We start from the raw sequence: 25414 nt of genomic DNA on the forward strand, positions 1-25414 counted from the left end.
TATATTGACTCTATTGATTATCTGTATTGGCTCATGCTGACCTATAGTGACTTATTTAACTTTGTGGGCTTATGATGACCTTTTCTTTCATGATGTTTACTGTCAGTCACTTTTGTTTTTCCTATATTTTGTCATGTTTAGGAGCTGGTTGTTGCTCTTAGTCACCTAGTGGTGCAGTATGAGAGTAATTTCTGTACGGTGGCTCTGCAGTTCATGGAGGAAGAGAAAAACTACGCTGTACCTTCACCTGCCAATTCCACAGGTAATTATTATTTTTTAAACAGTTTACAGAACGCGGGTCAATAATTTTTTTTATTTTTTTTATTAATGTGTTACTATTATGTGCAGCAGAGTAAACGACACTTGTGTTTACTGTATGTGCACCGCATGTAGAAGGTTTTCCGCTGTTTGCAAGCAGCCTATTTTGAGGAGACAGCTGATTGCCATTCATTTAACACTCTGATTGCACTCGCAAAGCGCAAATACACTGCAGGCTCACTCCAACATCCAAGATAAATCATCAACACTATCATCTCTTACATGTGTTGTATTTAAGTAGATACATTACAATCGGCGAAAACGTATGCGCAGGTTACTTTACTTCCTGAACAAGTGCGCACCCGAGTCCGTGTTGCTTTCATATTCACCCGAACCGTGGCACAGTTCGAGTGCAATCGAACTCAGACCACCTCCTTCAGGTAGTCTCGGGTTCGGTACCCCGGTGCGCACCCGTGGTCGCATGACAGCTTTCATATTAGCGATTTTTCATGCGAACTGTGCCCCATTTCGAACTAAACTGCCAGTGTGAAAGCCCCCTAAATTTATGCCACATTTCAGATTAAGTGATACTACATTGTCATATTATTATAATTTGTGGATGATATTTCTACTTGTTCATTTAGCACATTAGTATTAGGATTTTAAGTGTGCATTTTGCCAAATATAATCGGATGGGCAGATATTCCATAAATACAGAATTAGTAGTTAGTAGTAGGGCTGTGAATCTTTGGGTAGACAGCGAATCGATTCAATTCACTATTCATAGGTGTTCAATTCGATTAAAGAACGATTTTGGCAAATTCAGAACGATTCGATTTGAGACGATTCACATTAAAATCTGATGCGATTCGATTGATTCGATTCAATTCTGCATTTTATATGCATTCATAGGGTTATAGAAATGCTTCCCCCAGTGTGTCTTAGTCAGGGTGCGAATTACAGGAGGTCAGAGAGTAAGGGCAAAAAACAACCTTTTGTCCATTGTTAATGTTGGTTCATGTTAGTTATAATGATGCTACATAACTTTATTTTAATAGCCTAAAAATTGGCATTTGTAGAAATTTACATAAGCCTAAATTTTAAAAGGTTTTAAAAGCGTTGTTAGGCCTAGTTCATGTTAACTATAGTGTAGGATAGTGTTAATGGCTACACAACCTCATTAAAGTGTTCCAGGTACATTAAACATACTAATGCTTACATGGAGAGACTACCCTAGAAGAACATCATACACTTTCCCAACTACTCCTAAACTAACTTTTCTTCACGGAATAGTAAGAAAAGCCCTCTTTGTTCTCTTTATACGAAACATTTTCCTTATGGTGATTCTGAAAGAAAATGCACTGGGTTTCTAATGTTGCTATAGTAACAAACGCAACTTTAATGCACATTGTCCATCTGTAAAACTTCAGTATTTTATCTTATAGAAAATAACGGTGACTTTTCACACAATGAAAGCGTTTTATTTCAACAGTAGTGACCACGCAATGACTTGGCAGCTTTATCAATGACTTGAGCAGTGTGACTCAGGACTATTGCTATTATAATAGAGAGCTGTCATGTGCTCATGTGAACAACAGTGGCCGTCCTGAGGAGAGCTCAAACGAGGGCTGCTCAAAAATGTCGATGAGAGCTACGGACGGAGCGCGAGCGCATTCCAGTGAAAGGCGGTAAGAAGAGCTGTGAGGGTGCGAATGACGGCGCACAACGTCTCCATCAATTTGCGCATGTAGTAATTTAATGTTTATATATTTTAAAGCACTGAATCGCTATAGAATCACGATTAATCCGATTCTTAGCATTTTACATCGATTATCGACCGAAATTAAAGATTCACGATTCAAAAAAAAATGTTTTATATGCATCGTCAGGATTTGTACTCTCCTAGTTAGTAGTATGCTGTTCCAAACATAGTCATGGTCCATTGGTTATCCGTTATGTCCAGTTGCCGCTGACCTTTGACTTGTTTTGTTTATGTAGAGACAGGGAATGTTACCCCGGGTAGGGACAGTCCCGCCATCCCTCGTTTACGATCAGTGAACTCTTACACAAACCTCAGAGCGGCCACCACCTCTCGAACCCTCAATAAGAGCCTTCAGAACCTCAACCTCAACGAGGAGGGTGAGTCAAACTCCACTCTATATCACTAAGCCTGAAATCTTATTCCAAATCTTACTTGCCAAAAATGATGTTGCTTTACTGTGAAACATGCTTGATATTAACCCTCTGGCCCTCTTCATTTAGGAGTCACACTTGCCTTCTTTACGGTCAAAAGTGACCGAAGCCTTGAAATGTAACTTTTTTGTTTTTCAGGAAAACCCATGTAATATATTTTTGTTCAATAATATTTTTGGATTATTGTATAAAAATTTTAGGATATTTTATGATACTATGCAATATTTATACAATTTTTATTAGCTATTTTTCCCCATTTTCACATTTTTTTTCTAATATATTTTTTAATTATTTTTTAATTAAAGCAGTATTCCATGTTAAAATAGAGACAAGGCATTTCAGTTTTTTTTTTTTTTAAGGTAGATTAGTGCCATCTGGTGGGGGTAAATAAAGAAAAACTTATGTAATGCCATGTTGTAAACACTAGATTCCTACAGAGTTCTATATATAGTGGCTTATAAATTCTCTAGTGGTTTTTAGACACACATACTTATTTTTGTTAAGTTTTGGATTTGGATGTATACTTAGATGTTCTCAAAGACTACTTTTTGTCAAGGTTTAGATTTTTTTTTGTTTGAAATGTTGATTTGAAGTGTCGGTTTTTGCATTAATTTTACTACAGTCAAACCTGAACACAGAGGAGGGCATTTTGTTACACATAAAATCAAAATTCAATAAAAAATATAACAAAAATGAACAGGTATGTTTTATTACAGTTTAATAAATCTGGGTCTGATAATGTCAAACTCTTATTTGAGTTTTGTCTCAATTTTACCATATTGTTACAGCCACACTGGTTCATTTGTGTGTGTATAATGGTGTGGTGTGTGTGTATAATGATGTGTGTGTGTGTCTGTGTGTCTGTGTGTGTGTGTGTGTGTGTGTGTCTGTGAATGTGTGTTTGAGTGGGTGTTTCTTTTTTGTACTCTCAATGTTTTTGAGTGTAACCTCTTTCTTGCTGTTCATTTTTTTTACTGCTTTGTGGCTGAGTTATTGATTTTATTTCACACATTTGCATAAACTTGCTCTGTCTTATAGTCGTGCTAGTTCATATATATATGTGTGTGGGGGGAGGGGGTGGGGGTAGGGTGTGTCTATTTGTAATGATGGGCTGACAGCGTGAGGATCCATTTGCAGTATCTTTATTGTAACAACAAAGCACAAGACAGACAAGGGCAAGACAGTAGCGGAAACAGGGACAGGCTTGGGTCGAGACAGGCGGCAGAGAGACAGGGTCTTACAACAGGCAGAGTTCAGGGCAGGCGGCAGGCAAACGTAATCCAGGAAACAGGCAGGGTTCAAGGCAGGCGGCAGAGGTTCACAGAAGATAAACAGTCCAATCAATAACAAGGTAACAGTCCACAAGAAAACGCTCAGTAGTGATCACCGGGGCAAATCAAGACTTCGCAGTGTATGGATGCGTGTGTGCGTCTTAAATAGTGTGAGTGTGATGCAGTGCAGGTGTGTGCAATCAGTCCCAGGAATGAGGGCCTAGGGGTAACGTAGTCCAGAAGGAAGTAGCTCAAAACTCAGGTGATGGCTCCCTCCGGCAGCCGGGAGGGGAGCTGCGGGAGCCGTATTCGTGACAGAGCCCCCCCCCCCCCCTGCGAGCGGCTCCAGACGCGAGGAAGCGGGCGCCGAGGTCTACCACGTGGGCGAGGGGCCGGTCTCTCCGGATGCATCCGATGGAACTCTTCTAAGAGAGATGGGTCCAGGATATCATCCCTGTTGACCCAAGATCGCTCCTCCGGGCCGTACCCCTCCCAATCCACCAGATATTGTAGCCTTCCACCCCGGCGCCTGGAATCGAGCAATTCTCGAACCTGATAGGCCTCCTCGCCTTCGATGATCAGGGGTGGGGGGTTGCGGGTCTCGGCTCCCACTGGCTCCTCTCTCGGGCCCCCGGAAGGTTTCAGCAAGGATACATGGAAGGTGGGAGAAATACGATAATTAGCAGGCAAATCGAGTCGAAATGATACAGGAGTGATTTGTTTTAGAATTTGAAAAGGCCCTACAAACCTGGGACTAAGCTTGCGGCATGGAAGTCGGAGGCGAAGATCCTTGGTGGACAGCCAGACCCACTGTCCCACGTAGTAGTGAGGGTTGGGACGTCGATGCCGGTTTGCCTGATTCTCCTGTCGCCTCACAGCGCGCTGGAGATGGTGGTGAGCCAGATCCCAGGTTTCCTCGCTACGACGCATCCACTCTGTGACTGAGGGTAAGTCGGATGGTTGCCCTGACCAGGGAAAGAGAGGCGGTTGGAAGCCCAACACGCATTGGAAGGGCGTGATTCCGGTGGCAGGTTTCCGTAAGGAATTTTGAGCATACTCTGCCCACATCAAGTATCGGCTCCAGTCGGCCTGGTTCTGATGGCAGTAGGTGCGGAGGAACCGTGTCAGCTCCTGATTCAAACGTTCAGTCTGGCCGTTGGATTCGGGGTGGTACCCAGAGATGAGGCTGATGTTAACATTGAGCTGCTTGAAGAAGGCGGCCCAGACACGAGAGGTGAACTGAGGACCCCTGTCCGACACTATGTCCTCCGGCAGGCCGTAGAAACGAAAGACCGAGTTACACAGGAGCTCAGCGGTCTCTAGAGCTGTGGGTAGTTTGGGTAGTGGCAGTAAGCGGCATGCTTTGGAGAAGCGATCAATGACCGTGAGAATTGTGGTGTGACCCTGGGATTCGGGGAGGTCGGTGACAAAGTCGATTGCGATGTGGGACCAAGTACGTTGGGGAATGGGAAGAGGTTGAAGCAGTCCGGCAGGAACTTGACGTGAGGTTTTGGTGGTTTGACAGGCGATACAGTTGCTGATGAATTTGGTGACATCCGCGAGCATGGTCTCCCACCAGAACTGGTTTTGAAGGAGCTGCAGTGTAGCTGTGATGCCTGGATGGCCAGAACTCGGGAAATCATGGACTTGGTGGAGTAGTTTGTCCCTGAGCTGCATGGGGACGAATGTTCGGTTCGGAGGGCATGCTACTGGGGGTGCGGTTTGCTCGTTGAGCTGTGAAATCTCAGTCATGACACCCCACTGTTAGTGCGTCCGCCTTGACATTCTTTGGTCCGGGTCTGTAAGTAACAGTGAAGTGGAAACGCGTGAAGAACATTGCCCATCTTGCCTGTCGTGGATTTAAGCGTTTGGCTGAGCGCAGGTACTCCAAGTTTTTGTGGTCAGTGAGAATAGTGAACGGATGTCTTGCCCCCTCCAGCCAATGGCGCCACTCCTCCAGCGCCACCTTCATCGCGAGTAGTTCTCGGTTGCCCACATCATAGTTACGTTCTGCCGCTGACAGTTTGCGAGAGTAGAAAGCACAGGGGAACATCTTGGCCGGATTACCTTGCTTTTGAGAAAGTATTGCACCAATGCCAGTACTGGAAGCGTCCACCTCCACGATGAAGGGAAGCTCGGGGTCTGGGTGACGTAGGATGGGTGCTGACGTAAAACGTTCCTTCAGTTCCTGGAACGCACTTACTGCTTCGGGTGACCAGACGAGTCGTGAAGATTGGCGTTTAGTCATGGATGTTAGGGGAGCGGCAACCCCACTGAAGTTTCTGATGAACCGCCTGTAGAAATTGGCAAACCCCAGGAATCGCTGTAGCTCCTTCAAGGTGCGTGGTTGCGGCCATTCTAACACTGCCTTTACCTTGCCGTCATCCATTGCCACTCCATCTCGGCTGATGACGTAGCCCAAGAAGGAAGTTGAGGTCCGGTGGAATTCGCACTTTTCAGCCTTGGCGTAGAGTTTGTGTTGTATTAGACGTTGTAGCACAGCTCGAATGTGTTGAACGTGTTCGTCGTAGGAGTTGGAATAAATGAGAATATCATCTATGTACACGATGACCCAGCGGTTGAGCATATCCCGGAAGACATCATTGATGAAGGATTGAAAGACTGAAGGACTGTTGGACAGGCCGAAGGGCATGACAAGGGTCTCGTAGTGGCCAGTGGCAGTGGAGAAAGCGGTCTTCCATTCATCGCCCTCCCTGATGCGAATTAAATTGTATGCACAGCGAAGATCCAGCTTGGTGAAGTATTTGGCTTGACGTAGTTGTTCGAGGGCTGCAGGGACCAATGGTAGCGGATAACGGAACTTTACAGTGATGTCATTCAGGCCACGATAGTCAATGCAGGGCCGTAGGCTGCCGTCTTTCTTCTTGACAAAGAAGAACCCGGATGAAGCTGGTGATGTTGATGGCCGAATGAATCCTTTAGCCAGCTCCTCCTCGATGTACGACCTCATGGCCGCATCCTCGGGCTGTGACAAAGGGAATATTCTGCCCTTAGGCGGAGTGGTACCGGGTAATAGTTCAATTGCACAGTCACTGGAGCGATAAGGTGGTAGTTCCGTGGATTTGGACTTACTGAAAGCGATGGCCAGATCTGTGTATTCGGCTGGTATGGCAAGTTCGAGCATTGGCATTAAGTTCGGCTGGGGTCTCGTCGACGTAGATGGTATGGAGAGGTAATGGCGTGACAGAACTCAGGCAGCGATGATGACAGGCGGGGTCCCACTGGACGATCTGACCCTCCTTCCAGGATATGTGCGGATTGTGTGTTCGAAGCCAAGGCAACCCGAGGATGATGGGATTGTTAGGTGAATGGATGACGTAAAACTGAATTTGTTCATGGTGCAGCGCCCCGACTTGTAGACCCAGCGCTGAGGTAATGTGCGCCACTCTTCCTCCTCCTATAGGTTTCCCATCTAGCGCCTCCACTGTTAACGAAGAGTTGCAGTTGGTTAGTTGTATGTTGTGTTGACGAATGAATGTGTCTGACATGAAATTTCCTGCTGCACCAGAGTCCAGAAGAGCATAGGTAGATATGGTTTGAACGTCACTGGTTAGTTGAATGGGGATTTTAAGGCAGTTGGGCAAATAGTCAACATGCTGTGCTGAACTCACCGCTTTGAGATTAGAAGCTGTAACACAGTTCGTAAGATGTGGGAAGAAGGAGGCGGGAACCGGCGAACATTCAAACAATAAACTTTAATAAAATAAACAAAGAACAAAACGAAAGTAATGCCGGCAGACCCTTGCGGACGTCTGCCGGCCACACAAACATAATAAAACAAAATAAAGTCCAGGCCTGGTCCTCTCTCGTCCTTCACTGTCGTCGCTCCTCCTTTTATGCTTCCGGAGCTCCTCCGTGAGAGACTCAAGGCCGGTGCGCCTCACAGGTGGAGCTCGTTAACTCTCGCGTCACCGGCCTCGCGCCGTTCCCTCACGGCTCTCGCCCGCCCTGCTCGTCACATACCCCCATCGCCCCTCGCAGGCCGGGGGGTACTCCCGAGACTGCGCTCTACTCCCCCCCCGGGGCCTGTCTCGGCGGCCGCAGCACCTGGGGGTAAGGACAGACGAGACGAGAGAAAGGAGACGGAAGCAAGGGGAGCGACAGAACGAGAGAGGGAAGAGAGGAAAAAAGAAAAAAAAAAATTCTTGGTCCGGTTCCCTGACACACTGCCGCTCGGTCCTCAGCCTGCCGAGGGGCTCTTCCTCGCGGTGCCATGCGATGGCACTGGACGCTCGGTGGACGGCCCGATCCTTGACCGCCTCCTGGCGGCCGGCGATGGCTCCTCCGACTGAGGGCAGCCGGCAGCGAATCCGCCGTTCCCTGCTCCTCCCCTTCATGGCGGACGGCAGCAGGCTCCGGCCCACGGCAAACGACGGCATTCCTCCGCTCCCTCCAGGACGGCAGCCACCCCACCTCGTCCCAGGAGCACGGCATCCGGGTCTCCGTCCCACCTTTCACAAGGCTCCAGTACCACCGCCTCGGGCAGCCTCTCGCGGTCTTGACTCCCGCGCTGCCCGAACTCCGCAGCACCGCGATCCCCCTCAGCAGCGAGGGCTCTCCGACAGCATGTCCCTCCTTCCTCCCGGGTTTCGGCACCAATGTAACACAGTTCGTAAGATGTGGGAAGAAGGAGGCGGTACCCGGCGAACATTCAAACAATAAACTTTAATAAAATAAACAAAGAACAAAACGAAAGTAATGCCGGCAGACCCTCGCGGACGTCTGCCGGCCACACAAACATAATAAAACAAAATAAAGTCCAGGCCTGGTCCTCTCTCGTCCTTCACTGTCGTCGCTCCTCCTTTTATGCTTCCGGAGCTCCTCCGTGAGAGACTCAAGGCCGGTGCGCCTCACAGGTGGAGCTCGTTAACTCTCGCGTCACCGGCCTCGCGCCGTTCCCTCACGGCTCTCGCCCGCCCTGCTCGTCACAGAAGCATTGGGTCGAATGGGGCAGTTGAGCTTGATGTGACCTGCCTGGCCGCAGTATAGGCACAAGTGCAGCTGGCGCCTTCTCTCTCGTTCCTCTGGACGAAGGGGAGTATATCCGAGTTGCATGGGTTCAGGAACGGCAGAGACTGGCGTGAGGGAGCGAACAGGTCGTCGGCCTCGGAGGAGGTTGTCGATGTGAATGGCCAACTCAATGAATGCATTCAGCGATCTCCCCTCGTCACGGCAAGCGAGCTCGGCCTGAAGCTCCAGCGACAGGCCCTTGCGAAACAGTAATTTCAGTGTGTCCTCCACCCAGTTAGTTTGTGCGGCCAATGTGCGAAATTGCAATGCAAATTCGGCGGCGGTAGATTTACCTTGACTTAACGAAAGCAGCTGGTCGCCGACGCTCTTGCCGCCCTCAGGGTGTTCGAACACCTCCTTGAAGCTTTGCAGAAAGGCCGTGAACGTGGGGAACACAGAGCTATCTTCTCTCCATACCACTGTGGCCCAGTCAAGTGCTTTGCCAGTGAGCAGAGAGCATACAAACGATATCCGGCTGGTGTCATTGGGATACAACGAAGGCTGCTGGTTTATGAACAAGGAGCATTGAAGGAGAAAGCCCCTGCACTTGGCTGGACTGCCGTCGAATTTCTCGGGTAGTGCGAGGCGTGGATTTACAGTGGATGGAGAGGTGAACACTTGACTGGCGTTGATAGCAGAAGGCGGCGTGATGGCTTCAGGAGAGGGAAGCCGCAAGCTCTGCAGGGTTTTCACCAGCTCCTCGGTGAGTGACGTAAGACGAGTCAGCTGGTGCTGGTGCGCGGCAAGCTGAGAGGCCTGTGCTGAGAGTTCGGTGGAGATTTGCAGGAGAACTGCTGGATCGTTTGATGGCGAAGTCTTCTGTAATGATGGGCTGACAGCGTGAGGATCCATTTGCAGTATCTTTATTGTAACAACAAAGCACAAGGCAGACAAGGGCAAGACAGTAGCGGAAACAGGGACAGGCTTGGGTCGAGACAGGCGGCAGAGAGACAGGGTTTTACAACAGGCAGAGTTCAGGGCAGGCGGCAGGCAAACGTAATCCAGGAAACAGGCAGGGTTCAAGGCAGGCGGCAGAGGTTCACAGAAGATAAACAGTCCAATCAATAACAAGGTAACAGTCCACAAGAAAACGCTCAGTAGTGATCACCGGGGCAAATCAAGACTTCGCAGTGTATGGATGCGTGTGTGCGTCTTAAATAGTGTGAGTGTGATGCAGTGCAGGTGTGTGCAATCAGTCCCAGGAATGAGGGCCTAGGGGTAACGTAGTCCAGAAGGAAGTAGCTCAAAACTCAGGTGATGGCTCCCTCCGGCGGCCGGGAGGGGGAGCCGCGGGAGCCGTATTCATGACACTATTTTGCACTCTTGGCATTTAGGAGTGTCACCCCGTCATTGCTGTGCACTTTTTTTCTGCACAGTGGCTGATTTGTAGTTTGTACCAACAAAAGATTCTCTGAGTTTCCGTATTTTTTCGTATTTCCCATTCATTTCCTATGTCGGTCATTTTTTACTGCAAAGAAGGTAAGTGTGACTATTTTTTTTACGACCCTTTAACATGTCCGAATCATGTCCTTGATTTTTTTTTGTGTGTGTGTGTTCATATTGCTAATGTGACACAAGTCACCAAGTGTCATCTCATTACGATGAAGCTACGATTTTTAACATTTCAAAATATAAAACTTTTGGTCAAAAATGACTGAAGAGGGCCAGAGGGTTAAAGCGCTTTATTAAAAGTGTACTAAGCCAGGAAAAAGAGCTCAGTTCGGTACTTGCACGTTATCTGATGCTATCTTCTCTGAGATGTGGAACGCAGACAAGCAAAGGATACTTTGAGCTCAGGTGCTCAACTAAAGGATCAAATGCACACATGAAGGCCTGTTCACACCAAGAACAATAACTATAAAGATAACTATAATGATAGCTATATTAGCATCTGTTTATTCTTAGCGCACGCTGCAGTTTTGTTATCTGCAGATTTAAATGCTAGAGCTCTTTAAAGTCTGGTGTATTCTGATTGGATATGATTTCTCTGTGCTGTTATCATTATAGTTGTGGTGTGGACTCTGCTAATCTTTCATATTTAGAACAATTTTTAGAGCTATATAGTTCTTGTTATTGTCCTTGGTTTGAACGGGCCTTTAGTAATTAGTATTAATGTAAATACAGTCGATTATGTTTTTTGATGAAAATTGTCTTCAAAATCATAATTCTTTCATGAATTACTCACCCTCATGTTGTTCTAATTTCTTACCTGAATCTTTTATTTCATTCATCTTTGTTTCTTTCTTTCTATTTTTTTTTTTCCTTTTTGTTCTTCAACACAAGGACTTGCTTTAGGATTTTTTTACTTGCATTAGTTAGCTTAGTAGTGGTGAAATTGGTATCAAGAATTGTAAAATTTCTTAGATATTTGAAAATTTGGTACTTTAACAAGCTTATTTCCAGCAAAAATGAACTATACTGTAATTATATATTATTTTAAAATAAAGTTACTCATATTGTGAAATAATATTTTGGTCATATCACCCATCCCTATTCCCAACAATGCTTATGTTTATATGTGTGTGCTAGGTGGTCCAGCAGCATTCTCTCCAGGGAACCTGAGCACCAGTAGCAGTGCCAGCAGTACTCTGGGCAGCCCTGATAATGATGAATACCTTCTCTCCTTTGAAACCATCGACAAGATGAGGAGAGTCAGCTCATACTCTTCCTTAAATTCTCTTATTGGTGAGATTTTCTGTTTCAGCAACAACCATGGACTAGACCTTCATCAGATTCTTTTGAAAATATCTCTCTGAATAGACCAAGTGCCTCTTTAATTGACAGCTCTTGAATAGACCAAATGCCATAAGACACAGAGAAGTGGATTTTGTAGGGGTTTTTCTTTTTTCTTTTTTTTTTTTTTTCTTTTTAAAATTTTTACTTTAAGTCAGCACTTTCGACCTCTAAAGAGTCTTTGATGTTCTGATTTTTGGCTAGTACAGTACTCTGAAGAGTGTATAATTGTAACGCAGGAAGTGCAGCTTTTATTAAATGAAAAAATAATATCCTGACAAGTAGAAGAACCAGGAAACACAGGAATAAGGAAATCAGGAAACACATGAACAAAACCAATGATAAATCCAGTAAAGACAAACCCAGACCAAGAACAAGGGAAACACAAGGGCTTCAATACACAAGGTATAAACAAGACACACCTGGAAACAATCAGGGACTAAATCAAGAGGAAAAATTAAAAACTGACAACACAACTAAAGCAGGAAACCGAAACTAAACAGAGAAAAAGCATACTAAAAGGCACCACAAATCCAAAACACAGAACAGAAACTATAACAGTAATGAGGTGAATGAACCGTATTTAGTGATATCTATTTAGGTGAATGCAGCAGTCATTGTTTATTCAGTAATAAGACCTACCTATACTTCAAATACCCACACACATTGCAAAACCTAAAAATTACACATAGATCTGTTATTTAAAATGGAAATTACCGTATTAATGCAATAACTATTGAAAAATCTGTTTGCCACATTACAGTTCCATATCACTTCACCAAATTATTTCAGTTATCTCAAAACCCACAAAGACACTAGTTGCATCCCAAATGACACACTATACACTATTCACTTATACTCTGTGCTTATGTACTATGTACCTCATCCATGTAGTGTGTGAATTTTATGAGGTTATTTTGTCATTCAGCATCGGAGTCTGATAGCTCCTCCCCCTCCGCTACGTATTAAAAACTGTGACACTTAAGTGCATGAAGTAGGGCTGGACGATTAATCAAAAAGTAATCAAAATTGAAATTCAGAACCTCTAACCGATGTAATTTTCCCATGTCGGTTATTTCGGTTTTTTAATCCTGTTAATACTTTCCCCTTAAAAACAACTACCACGTGTGTAGTCACGTGACCCTGCCCCGTCCAGTCAGCGGCATGGAAGCAACACGGAGGCGAACTCAAACGCCGAGTCAACACACACATACAGCGCAAGATCCCCGAAGTGAGATTACTGTTGCTTCCGTCCTCACGAATGTTTATCAATTGTATGTGTTTTAAGGCTTGCCAGCTTTGGACATTCAAGCGTTTTTAGACCATCAGATGTGTATCAATATATTGAGCTACTGCGCTGATTCATTGTGGCAGATTTATTTCAAACAATTTCACTTCTCTCTGTCTTATTCAATCATTATCTTTTTTTTCTTTTGAGGCTTTTAATTGTTTTTTCTGTCATCAGCCACACATGCATCCTTTTTTATTTTCTTCACCCTTTCCCTCCTCTGAGTTGCATCAGTGCAGTGTCTACACCAGCACCTTACAAAACCTCTTCATTTCATCTTTCTCCTCTGACCTCCTGTCAACCCATCATTTCCCTATAACCTTCTTTTCCTCTACTTTGTTTTTTTATATAATCTGTGACTAATGCATTTAAAGTATGAAGTCCTTACTCAACCTCCAGGAGCGACTGTGCTTTGCATACAGCAATCAGTAGTCAGGCAATGCAGGAAAATGAGTGCTAGCACAGCAGAGTCCAGGGTTCAAAGCACCTTCCAGTTACCATGGTTACTGCTGGATTCAGGGTGTCTTTTATAGCAGGTGTTGTGCTTGAAGTGAAGTTGCAGAATATATAACAACAACATATAAAAGATAAAATAATTTAACTAGGAGTGTCATCTGAATACAGTATTAATATAGTACAGTTCAGTACAGAGAAATATAAGGAATATTTTTAAAAAATCAGTTCTGGACAAGATATGGAATAGATTTCTTTGAATAGATGTTAATAGATATTCACCGGTTAGATATTGTTTTCTTAATGGAAGCATTTAGAACAATGAAGATTTTAAATTTATTCCTCCCTAGCATTACTATCTGGCATGGAAAACTGTGTCAAATCTTTACTAAATATTTTTTATAAAGAATAATAGCAATCATGAACGAATGGACAAGTCATGAAAAAATTGACATTTTTTGCCAAAACCTGATGCAAATCTGACCCAACAATGCATTTACTTGTAAAACCACTTTCTGTAATTTTTATTCAATATTTTATTACAAATTGGATTTTTTTTTCTGAGCAAAGGTTAATTTGCAATTAATTGTGGATACTTTGATTAATTAATCAGCATATCAAGTAGTTCATTAGATTATGAAGTGACTATAAATGTTTAAGCAATTAAAAGCCTTAATTTTGGATCTTTAGTCTGATCTTTTAAGTTACACCTAGCTTATGGTCAGTAACAGGGCTCCAGACAAAAAAATTCATTAAGGAGCCATTGGCTCCTATAGGGGGAAAAAACAGGCGCCAAATAATTTTTTTAAGAGCCACACAACAATGAACTTAAAATTTTAAATCACTTACTTTTAGTCATCCTGTTTTGTTTATATCTCCCCTTTACAGTTTCAGCTTTTTCAACTTTTCTGGGAAATGAATGTCACTATTTTCACTTATTACTATTATAGTTTTGTTAATATTTTGAATCTGATTAGATTTTTATATTTTCTGCTTTCATTTTTTTAAGTTTTAATTTTTTTTTTTTTTTAAACATGTCTGTTTAGTTTGTATAGATTTTTATTTTAGTATTAACATTTATTTCAAGCAATAAAAAATGTTTTTAATGGTTTTAGTTAACTATAATAACCCTGATGATAGTAAAATCTTTATATTGAATAATATGTGTCAAATAATGTTCTTAGTCCATCCTTCCTGAAGCTACAACAGTTTACTTTGAATCAAATGAAAATAAATATAAATATATGGAAATAAATATATAAATATATTAAATTTGGTTTGTGTAACCAAATAACAAACAGGGGCAATTGATATACATACTACTTGACTTTGATTACTTTGAAATACAGCGGGACTCTTATTTTGAAATGTCTGTGCTTTACTTTTGCTGCTCATTCAAGTTCAGATGAAGATTAAAAAATTACGTTGCTACAACCGTTTACAACACAATATAATATAAATAATATAAAGTAAACTTTGTGATAATTGATCAGCATTAGTTCATAAGCAATCGACAATGTGCAAGCAAGTTGACAAATGTGCGCTAATCATTGAATGCAAGCTGCTCTGAAGAACGCGCAACAGCGCCATCTTTTGACTTTAAAACATGCAGCACTCATGTTTATTTAACGAAATTAATAATAATTAATTAGGGAGTAATTAGGGAGTATCGCGATTTGTTTTTCCATCCACAAAATATAAGACGCCTTAAAATTGTTTATACTCTTGTTATACTGTTTAAGTCACTGAAGACTTTTAATGAACTTAAATTTATCTGATGAGCATAAGCGGAGTGGAATAATGAAAGTGATCAGCATGATTGATATTCAAAACGGTAAACATGCGCTGCATTGTGTGTATCTGCAGCCTGTAGAGTCGGTTTCCCCTTTTGAATGAGAATATATGTTTTGCACCGACGCAGGCAACAACACAGTCGGCTTTCATCAGCTTCTAGTTCTTTGGCGTATGTTTGGTGTGTAAAATTTTTCTCTACCTGTTCATATCTCGGCGCTCTAACTCAGTGAAACATTCACACTCAGCATCTCATTTAATTACGTCAACACAGCAAATGATGTGATAGGCTACTTGTCACAGAACACGCAAATAACATGCAGATTTTACAGTCATAACGTGTGAATTTGTATGGTCGCCAATGGCAACCTCAGCAAAAATATCAGTCACAAATTAATATTTTTAGTCGCAAATGCGACCATTTTAGGCACAGTCTGGAGCCCTGAGTAAAATACTTGTTTCTTTTTGCTCATATACACATTTCTCCAATGCTGATGCATGGAAAGTGAGCTAGAGCTTTTAATGTTCCCTGGAATAATATCATAATATGCTATGATACGCATAATCTGCTATGGTTAGGAAAATGTTTTGTCAGTGTTATAAACCATTAACTTCATTATTGGGTCCATTTCTTAGTGTGTTTTGAAACTGTGGCAGGTTGTGACAGCACACCACTGCAGTCCTGCTGAATATTTCATGCCCATCTGTAGAAAATTATGGCTCTGTTTACATCAGCCAATAAAAAGAAAGGAGTGTGACAGAATCCCGCCCCATCCCATAATATACTCTCACTTTCTCCACTGGTGACTTTGGTTGTTGAATTCTCTTATAGTTATGTTTTTGAAATTGTATTGAAAATGACTACTAATTTCAGTTAAAATTGCTTAAAATCATCATTTAGAGTGATGGTCAGAATATAGTTATTATATTATTATATACATTAGCTTTCAGATCATTTAACATCTGCACTCCATAACTGCTGTTATTGTGTGGATAAAGAAAAGTGCACAAAGAGAAAGCGAGGTGGTGGAGGAGGTGTCCCTAGAGACTGTGTTCATGAAGTGGATTGTGCATGCGTTAAGATGGCAGACACACTGTGCATGCCAATGATGAGGGGCTCCATTCTCACACAGCACCACAGGGAAAGCACATAGTCTTTCTGCAATACAAATATGCTCGTCTGCCTGATGGTCTTTTGATGTTCACACACACTTCTACATGCGCTCCAGCACCAGATATGCTCATCCGGCCGATAGGATAGTTAGCACACATGCACACATTGCAGATGCGCCCTGTCTCATAATGAGGTGAGGATGGCACCTCTACCTAATTGAAGGAATTTGTGTTTTAATCACCTGAGTGGTGCAGAGCAGGATGAGCTAGTGACTGAAGGATGACATGCTGCAAGAGACGATAGAATGAAAATGCATGAGAATTGAGAGAAAAAGAGAAAGAAGAAAAAACACAAAAGACTGATGTCAGCTGCAGTTGCCGGTTCACTCCAGGGACAGGAGAGAAAATGTCAGATTGAAATCGTGTTCCCACAGCTGTTTCCTGCTTCTGAAATCACATAATTTCCAGACCAGTCAATGACATCCTGATAATGGCAATGACAGCTTCTAATGAAAGATGGATGAGATCTACTCATTACTTTTGTGTAAATCGATAGTTCTCTTTTTATTGGTACAGGGAGGTGAAGTAATTAGTGACCTTAATGACTGTACAGGATATTCTGTTTCTGTACAGTTATCTGTTTCTTTTTCTTGAATGTATTGACAAAATCATAAACAACTTTAACTGTCCTGTATAAACAGGTGTGAGTGAATAATACAGAATGTCTTCTGTGCTTGTTTATTCTATGATTTATGATTCTATGCAAGTCATAATACCCTGGTATTTTCGTTACTATCATAGCATATGGAAATGTTAATCATTCAGTATCATGTATTTTTGTCCGATAGCATCACTGTACAATGCTACAGCAGCAGTACTTTTTTTTGTAAGGAATATCCCAGGGAGGATCTGAACTTTAGTTTAACTCTACTGAGTGGTTCTACACAAATTCTCATTAAATACACCAAATACACAATTCCTTTATTTAAAATTAAACAAAATGTGTTTTCTCTTTTCAGGAGTGTCTTTTAACAGTGTATATACTCAGATTTGGAGGGTGTTACTGCATCTTGCAGCTGATCCATTTCCAGACGTCTCTGATCTGGCAATGAAGGTTCTCAACAGCATCGCATACAAGGTACAGACAGTCCTGGGATCCTCCTTACACCTGCCCCATTTTACTGTGCTCACATATTTATACCTGCTACATCTACTTATATTTATATTTGTGACCCGTGCTGGCAAATTGATTCGGAAATGCACACAGGCTAATTACGAGCTACAGGCAAAACAAGTCAAAAAAGTTGGTTTTGGTCGAATTTGAGGTTTCACAACAATGAGTTCATTAAGCCCTCATCTAGTGATCAAAATGCTTCAAATAGCAATTAAACATCTAAAAGTATCTTTATTTGTGTGTTTTCTGAGAGGAGTACCTTTCCTTTGTCCATGAAAAATGCCCTTCTCTGCTCGCTTCACCACTCGCGCTTACCCTCAGCACAAGTTTGGTAACGTTTTAAAGTGCAGCATTCCAACTTTGTGAATACTCATAGCGAATTTTTGATGGCAAGAGTCTAAACCAATGAAATGTGATTTTCAAACTCATGCTGATGTAAACAAATCAATCTTAATCGCACTGACTGACAGATCCGAAGCGTGTGCACAAAGACGCCTCAGACAGCGTGCAAACAGAAGGAACGTCTTGGTGACTCGCGGCTGTATGGGCACACTGACCCCTTGGCTCAACACGATGTACGAGCAGGGGTCGATGGGCAGAGTGGGCACTTGGATGAATGAGCAGTCAAAATGGCGCACAAACTGCCTAGAGCTGAAGGCAGTATCTTTAGCTTTGCAGCACTTCCTTCCATTCGTTAAGGACTGTCATGTTCTTGTTTTTGGACAGACAAAAACACATATTGTATATCAGTCACCAAGGGGGGTATTCGTTCTTGCCCGCTTCAAAGGCTGGCAGAACATTTTCTCTTGTGGGTGGACAGGATCCTCCTATCTACGAGCGGTCCATGTCTCTGGGCCATCTCAGTTGCAGCACAGACATGCTGTCCAGGGGTGGCACAGTGCTTATGGAGAATGGAGCCTGCATCCTCAGAAGATCCAGAAAAATTAGAGCCTGTTTGGGGAAATTGTTTGCCTCAGAGGAGAATGTGCATTTCCTGTTGTTCTTTTCACTGATGAGTGATCCCCCTAGAAAGGGGATGTGTTATGAAGGGGATGTGTCCAGCCAAAGAAGCACATATATGCCTTTCCCGTTCAAAATTATGGTGCTGCTGGTCGCGCCAAACTGGCCCAACCAGCCGTGGTTTCCTAAGCTAGTGAAACATCTGTTTGCTCCCCTGTTGCCGGTTCTGTTATCAAAGGACCTGCTGTCTCAAGCATTGGGTGCTACATGGCACCCCAGGCCAGAGCTATGAAACCTGCATGTGTGGCAGGTCATTGTGAAGGGCGGACATAACTAGAAGTTTTTCGCACTTCGTGGAGAGAGAGAATGATTGAGTACAGAAAGGCCTTAAAAAATGCTAGATCTACTTATTTTTCAAATCTCTTAAAAGAAAACAAACACAACCCTAGGTATTTATTTGATACAGTGGCTAAATTAATGAGAAATAGAGCTTCAACTTCTGATGTTTCCAAACAGCACAGCAGTAACGACTTTATGAACTTCTTTACTTGCAAGATTGACAATATTAGAGAGAAAATTATAACCATGCAACCGTATACTACAGTATTGCGTCAGACAGTGCACTAGTGTCCCTGAGGAAAAATTCCATTCATTCGTTGCTATAGGAAAGGAAAAATTCTCTAAACTTGTTAAATCATCAAAATCAACAACATGTTATGTTAGACCCTATACCGACTAAGCTATTGAAAGATGCTTCCAGAGGTCATAGATCTTCTTCTTAATATCATTAATTCATCTTTATCACTAGGATACGTACCAAAAACTTTTAAGCTGGCTATTATTAAACCTCTTATTAAAAAACCACAACGTGATCCTAGAGAATTAGTCAATTACAGGCCAATCTCGAATCTACCTTTTCTGTCAAAAATACTAGAAAAGGCAGTTTCATCACAACTATGTTCCTTTTTAGAAAGAAATGGTATCTGTGAGGATTTCCAGTCAGGATTTAGACCGTACCATAGTACTGAGACTGCTCTCATTAGAGTTACAAATGATTTGCTCTTATCATCCGATCGTGGTTGTATCTCTCTATTAGTGTTACTAGATCTCAGTGCTGCTTTTGACACTATCGACCACAATATTCTTTTGAATAGACTTGAAAATGATGTTGGCATTAGGGGAATTGCATTGGCATGGTTCAAATCTTACTTATCTGACCGTTATCAGTTTGTAGTAGTAAACAAAGAGATGGTATATCGATCACAAGTTCAATATGGAGTACCGCAAGGCTCAGTACTAGGACCGTTGCTTTTCACTCTGTACGTGCTACCCTTGAGAGATATCATTAGGAAGCATGGCGTTAGTTTTCATTGTTACGCTGATGATACTCAGCTCTATATTTCTTCGAGCCCTGATGAAACTTACCAATTCACAAAATTAACGGAATGCATAGCTGACATAAAAAATTGGATGACCAGTAATTTCTTACTACTAAATTCAGAAAAAACAGAGATTCTAATTTTTGGACCAAAAACTTCTTACGTAATAACCTAGAATACTGTCTAACACTTGATGGCTGCTCTGTTAAGTCTTCATCGTCCGTTAGGAACCTAGGTGTGCTCTTTGATACCAATCTTTCATTTGAAAGCCATGTGTCTAGCATCTGTAAAACTGCATTCTTCCATTTTAAAAAATATATCTAAACTACAACATATGCTCTCAATGACAAATGCGGAACAGTTAGTTTATGCGTTCATGACCTCGAGGCTAGATTACTGTAACGCTCTACTGGGTGGTTGTTCCGCTCGCCTGTTAAACAAACTACAGCTGGTCCAAAATGCAACAGCTAGAGTTCTTACTAGAAGCTGGAAGTATGACCATATTAGCCCAGTTGTGTCAACACTGCATTGGCTCCCTATTAAACATTGTATAGATTTTAAAATCTTGCTACTTACTTACAAAGCACTAAACTAAAAACACATCTGTTTAAACTTGCATACACATAAACCATTATATACTTCTATAATTCAAATCATGTAAATTGTTAGGCTGCATAAATTAGGTCAGCCGGAACCAGGAACACTTCCCATAACACCTGATGTACTCGCTACATCATAAGAAGAATGGCGTCTACGCTAATATTAGTCTCTCTCTGTTTATCCCGAGGTTTGCCGCAGCCTGCCAGATCCAGGCCGTATCCAGATAAGATAAAGGACCTGCATCTAGACATGATGATAACGCAGCCCTGACGTTTCAACTAAACTATCCCCTGCGAAGGCCCCCTTCCCTTTCCTTTCCCTATGTATAGATAAAACTTTATCAAAATTATTCCAGTTCGCATAGATCCATGGACACAACTAATTTTTCTGTACTATGCGGACCAGACAAGTAATTTGACAAATATCACTTTTTTAAAAAGACCAAGCTTCTGCGCACATACACACTCAAACACGCAAACCTATTGATTAAACATGTAAATGAATGGCAAGAATGCATTAAAGGTATTCGGTTTTCAGTAGGAAAGGTGTCATTTAAGTGGCCCCTAAAGTAATAATTAACAGTTTTTACAATGGAAGTGATTCAATCAAAAAACAACTTTAGCTCGATAATAATTTTCCTATTGTCACTGTGAAGCTGCTTAGTTGGGGACACTTGACATTTGATATTCAACAGTGCTTTGATCTGCATGCATTGACACCATTTTCTTTAAGAGCTGCTGTGCAGCCAAAATTATATACCAGTTATCACTGTAAAGCTGCTTTGATACGATCTGCATTGTAAAAAGCGCTATATAAATAAAGGTGACTTGACTTGACATTGAATGTGCCACAAAGGGTCTTGGATTCGATTGCGGAAGCAAGAGCCACGTCGACCAGATGGCTTTATACTCTGAAATGGAAAGTCTTCGTATCCTGGTGTAAAGCGAGAAATGAGGACCCATTGACCTGTGCTGTGTCTGTCATTTCGTCATTTCTACAGGAATGTTTGGATAATGGATGCACACCATCAACTCTAAAGGTGTATGTGGCTGCCATTTCAGTTTTGCATTGGCCCATTGATTGTTGCTTAGCAGGGAAGCACAATTTGGTTGAGGTGTTTCTGAGAGGAGCGAGACGGCTGCATCCCTCTCGTCCTACCCTGGTACCCAAATGGGTTTTGGTGTTTAGAGCACATTCCAAGCCACCTTTCAGACCATTGCATGCAATGATGCTGAAAGTGCTCTCATCCAAGATGGCACTTTTACTTTCTCTGGCATGTGGGAAGAGAGTGGGTGAATTACATGCTCTGTCTACAGACACTGTTTGTGTGGAGTTTGGTAAAGATGACTATATGGTCAGACCCAAAGTGCTGTCTACATCATTTAGGGCACAAGTTATAATGCTGCAAGTGTTTGCTCCTCAGGAGGCAGCATCTGCGGCACAACCTTCATGCTTTGCATGCCTATGTGGACAGGTCTAGCCATTTTAGGCTGTCAAAGCAGCTGTTTGTCTGTATCGAAGGTCTGCCGCTTTCAAAACAGCACTTGTCTCACTGAAATGCAGAAGCAATAGCATTAGCGTGAGACTTGTACCATTGGAGTTCGTGCTCACTCAACTAGGAGTGTGACTTCTTCATAGGCCTGGAATAAAGAAATGTAGATTCAGGACATTTGTTTAACAGCAGGTTGGTCTTCTCAGAAGCAACCTTGAGATTCCCTCTTTTGTGGTGCTGGTCCTTCAAGAGTCACTCTCAATCTATCTGTCTATAAAGCATATATATAAAAAAAACAGTCTTCATGTATTTTACAACACTTCAGCTTGTGATTCATATTAGGTGGGGGTCATTTTTCAGGATTCTTTACCTAACCTAAGTCTCTGAGATCCTGACACCTTGCACTTCTGGAGACTCCAGGTAGGTTGCAGTTCTGGAAAATGGTGGCGCTGGAGACTAAAGGCTTCCTGATTGTTTCACATTTATTTCTTCACCTTAATTCTTTTGCAGTTAACGTGTCTTTTCTTCTCCACCTGTTTTTGTCTGACCCTGCTGACCCAATGAGCATTTCACTATCCAATGGTCATGCCTTAACTGCAATTTCTAGTATTGCATTAGTATTGCATCCTTCTCATGGGCATTTAATATTTTTTTTACTTTTCAGTCTGAGTTAAATCTCTTTTTTGGCTCATTTTATCTGTAAAAGAAAACATACCTAATAATTATACACATCTGAATCTAAGGCGTTTTTCATTTCCAGCCTTCATGAACAATTATATATCACTTATAAATGATTAAATACAAAATGAATAGTAGTTATTAAGATTAATGTGGTTTGGAATTAGTAAGATGTGCCTGGAAAAAAATATGATCAGAAAATCAATGTGCTTAATAATTCTGCATGCACTGTATTGCTCAAAACCTATATAATTTTCTTTCTTCCATGTAACAAAAACATTGTTTTTAAGAAAGTTCACGCTGCTCTCTTCCAAATAATGAAAGTGGATGGAGATGGAGGATTGTCAAACACCATGAAAATAGTCCATACATCTTTGTATAACTGTAATTTAAGTTATATAACTATTTAAGTTATATTATATAACTCTTTTTGTATTTTACAGAACAAAGAAAGTCGTACAGGTTTTGATAATTATTAAGGCAAATAAATGATGACAGAATTTAGGTTTTTAGGTGAACTATTCTTTTAATTTCTGCTTCAATCCTTTTCAGGACCTGGTTGTCATGTCACTGTTTGAGAGTTGCTAAATTTGGACAAAGGGCACATGTTCAGTTAAATCACTGATGGAGTTTTTGGTGAAGGAAGCACTTGTAGCTCTAGTCATAAATCTAAGCATGGATATGAATGTGGTAATCATCCAATACCATGGCATATATCAAAGTTCCATTATTACCATTGGATACATTGCAAATCCATGGCACAGTACTTTTTTATAAGAATCCAGAAGACTTGTGTACATAAAGTCCACAAATACATGGGTCCACATACTACATCTGAGCCTTGCACACCTGCTACTGTTTAACTTTCCACATTCAGCCCTGATTGTTATTGAGCAAATGCAATTAAAAAGAAACTGCTCCCTGTGGCCTAGTAATGTGAGCAGCAGCTCTGAGAGGCAGCCGTAAGTTAAGGTAATAACCACCGCTGACTTCTGTCTCTCAGTATCTGCTGTGCAAGCCGTGTCAGTCCCCTGCTGAGGCCCCTCATCAATGGCCTATGGGTCCCTACCCGCATGTTGCACAGCGTTAGCACATAACACTCCACTAATGAATTAGCCTGAGCTGAAAGAGCACTACACTATTCCACTCACCAACTGTTCATCTTCTGTATGGTGCATTGCGCCATTGTATCCAGATAAAACCCGTGACACTACAAATTACATTTTCAGTTGCTAATTTTAAAATAGTGTAACTTGTCCAGTTACAAATTACATTTTCCAACATGTAGCAGCATATCAGCTGTTTTTAAGATTCACATTGTTGTGTATGTAGCTTTGCTTTCAAGAAAACTGAGGGAATATTCAAACGCACTTTTAGTCTGATTAATTCTAGTCAGTTTTGTCCTAAATGAATCTCTCTCTCATATGTTTCATTGTCCGATTCATTCTTGATTTGTTCAAAATGTAAATGAACAGATAAAAAAAGATTCTCATAAATATTTCATTAACTTGCTGTTCATTGCTACGTATTCAACTTAAGATATTTTTCGGTGCATTCTGTATAAATTTATAAGTTCGAGGCTTGTTTTTGTACTTATAACTAGTGTCTAGAAATCAGCAATTTTACATTGTATCATCGTACCTTTTTTGTTGGTTTTTGTTTTTGTTTTTTGTTTTTATTTGCTGTGCTGTGCACTGAACTAGCCGAACTATCTTCATTGTAGTTAGCTCCTTTTTGTAGCTTTGTACGTAATTCTGTTTACAAAAGAATAGCTTCTTTAAATTGAGTTGATAATAGCTTCACAGGCTACACTTTTAAAGTGCTTCTTCAACATTGCATTACTCAAGGGTTTCCAGACATTTAACTTAACTACATTAACTTAACAACAGTGGAATGCACTTTATATGGCCACATTTTTTGGTTTCCGTTCATGTGAGTTCTTGTAAGTTCAAAACATCTTCCAGAATTTACTCTAAAAATCTTCTTTCATGACTGTGCCATATGCATCACCTTAGAGGTGACTTCAAATGTGGTTCTCAGGGGTATGTGAAACTTCACTAATCAGTAGATTTGTTGTCACATCTCTTTCGAACTGGGGTGTTTGATTTCCAGAAAACACTCTCACTTCATTATATATCACATCAGATATCGTAAGAAAGCTGTAGGGAGACTTTGGAAAATTAAGTTACTGCAGACTTGCTTTTCTGCTTTAACTAAATCTTCTTTTCATCTTGTGTACATCATGCTGGGCTATGTTTTTAAGTTAAAGCTATAAAGTCTCTGTATAATCTCTTGTTACATGGTTCAAACTGGAGAGAGGGGAGGGGTAAACAAACTCCCAAAAATCATCTGACAAGGTATCGGACACTCTGGCTTGATTTTTCTGGGCCTGTTTGCATCATGTCTACATCAGCTTGAGCCCGATTGCAGGTTTTTTTTTTTTTTTTTTTTTTTTTTTTAACGACAGTTTTGAAAGGGTTTTTGTTTTTTTTGTTTTTTTATGGCAGCTACATGAGCACTTTAATGTAAAACCTAAACAAATCTTGTTTTTTTTTGTTTTGTTTTTTTTTCCTCTCTCTCTTTTGTTTGAGCTAGACACTGATTGATGTTAAAAAGACTCTAAACCATGATTGCAGAACTTTTGGAGGTTGTTTGAGCAAAGGGTCATGTTGTAAATTTCAAATAATCAGACTCAGCTTGTTTTGTCTTTGACCTTTCTTAAGTTCCGGAGCAGCAGGTGACAATGAGTGCCAATTTGTCACGCTGACATTTGTGCAGTGATACTCAGATAGACCTGCTGAGTCCAATCAGTGCAAAATAACACACACACACCTCTTTCAGAGCCTGTTCTGACTTACCCAGACATTTACTCATACTAGGACTAAAATACAGTATATACTTCATTAGTGATGGGAAAGTGCATCTCCTTAAGCATGTAGAAAGACAATACACCAACATTAAGAGTGATACATTACTACAATATAACACTGCATCTTGTAT

General features: G+C 41.5%; 1 protein-coding gene across 5 annotated transcripts in view; it reads left to right on the plus strand.

Annotated features, from left to right (window-relative positions):
• rptor (regulatory associated protein of MTOR, complex 1) overlaps positions 1-25414 on the plus strand; it is a 288348-nt gene that overhangs the window by 203190 nt on the left and 59744 nt on the right. For all 5 annotated transcript variants that reach the window (XM_051898086.1, XM_051898081.1, XM_051898084.1 and 2 more), the window contains exons 19-22: positions 142-262; positions 2257-2397; positions 11283-11438; positions 17151-17269. In XM_051898086.1, the coding sequence (XP_051754046.1) occupies positions 142-262; positions 2257-2397; positions 11283-11438; positions 17151-17269 (537 nt within the window). The remainder of the gene's footprint in view (positions 1-141; positions 263-2256; positions 2398-11282; positions 11439-17150; positions 17270-25414) is intronic.

This window comes from Ctenopharyngodon idella, chromosome 6 (genome assembly GCF_019924925.1).
Source record: "Ctenopharyngodon idella isolate HZGC_01 chromosome 6, HZGC01, whole genome shotgun sequence".
Classification (NCBI taxonomy): domain Eukaryota; kingdom Metazoa; phylum Chordata; class Actinopteri; order Cypriniformes; family Xenocyprididae; genus Ctenopharyngodon; species Ctenopharyngodon idella.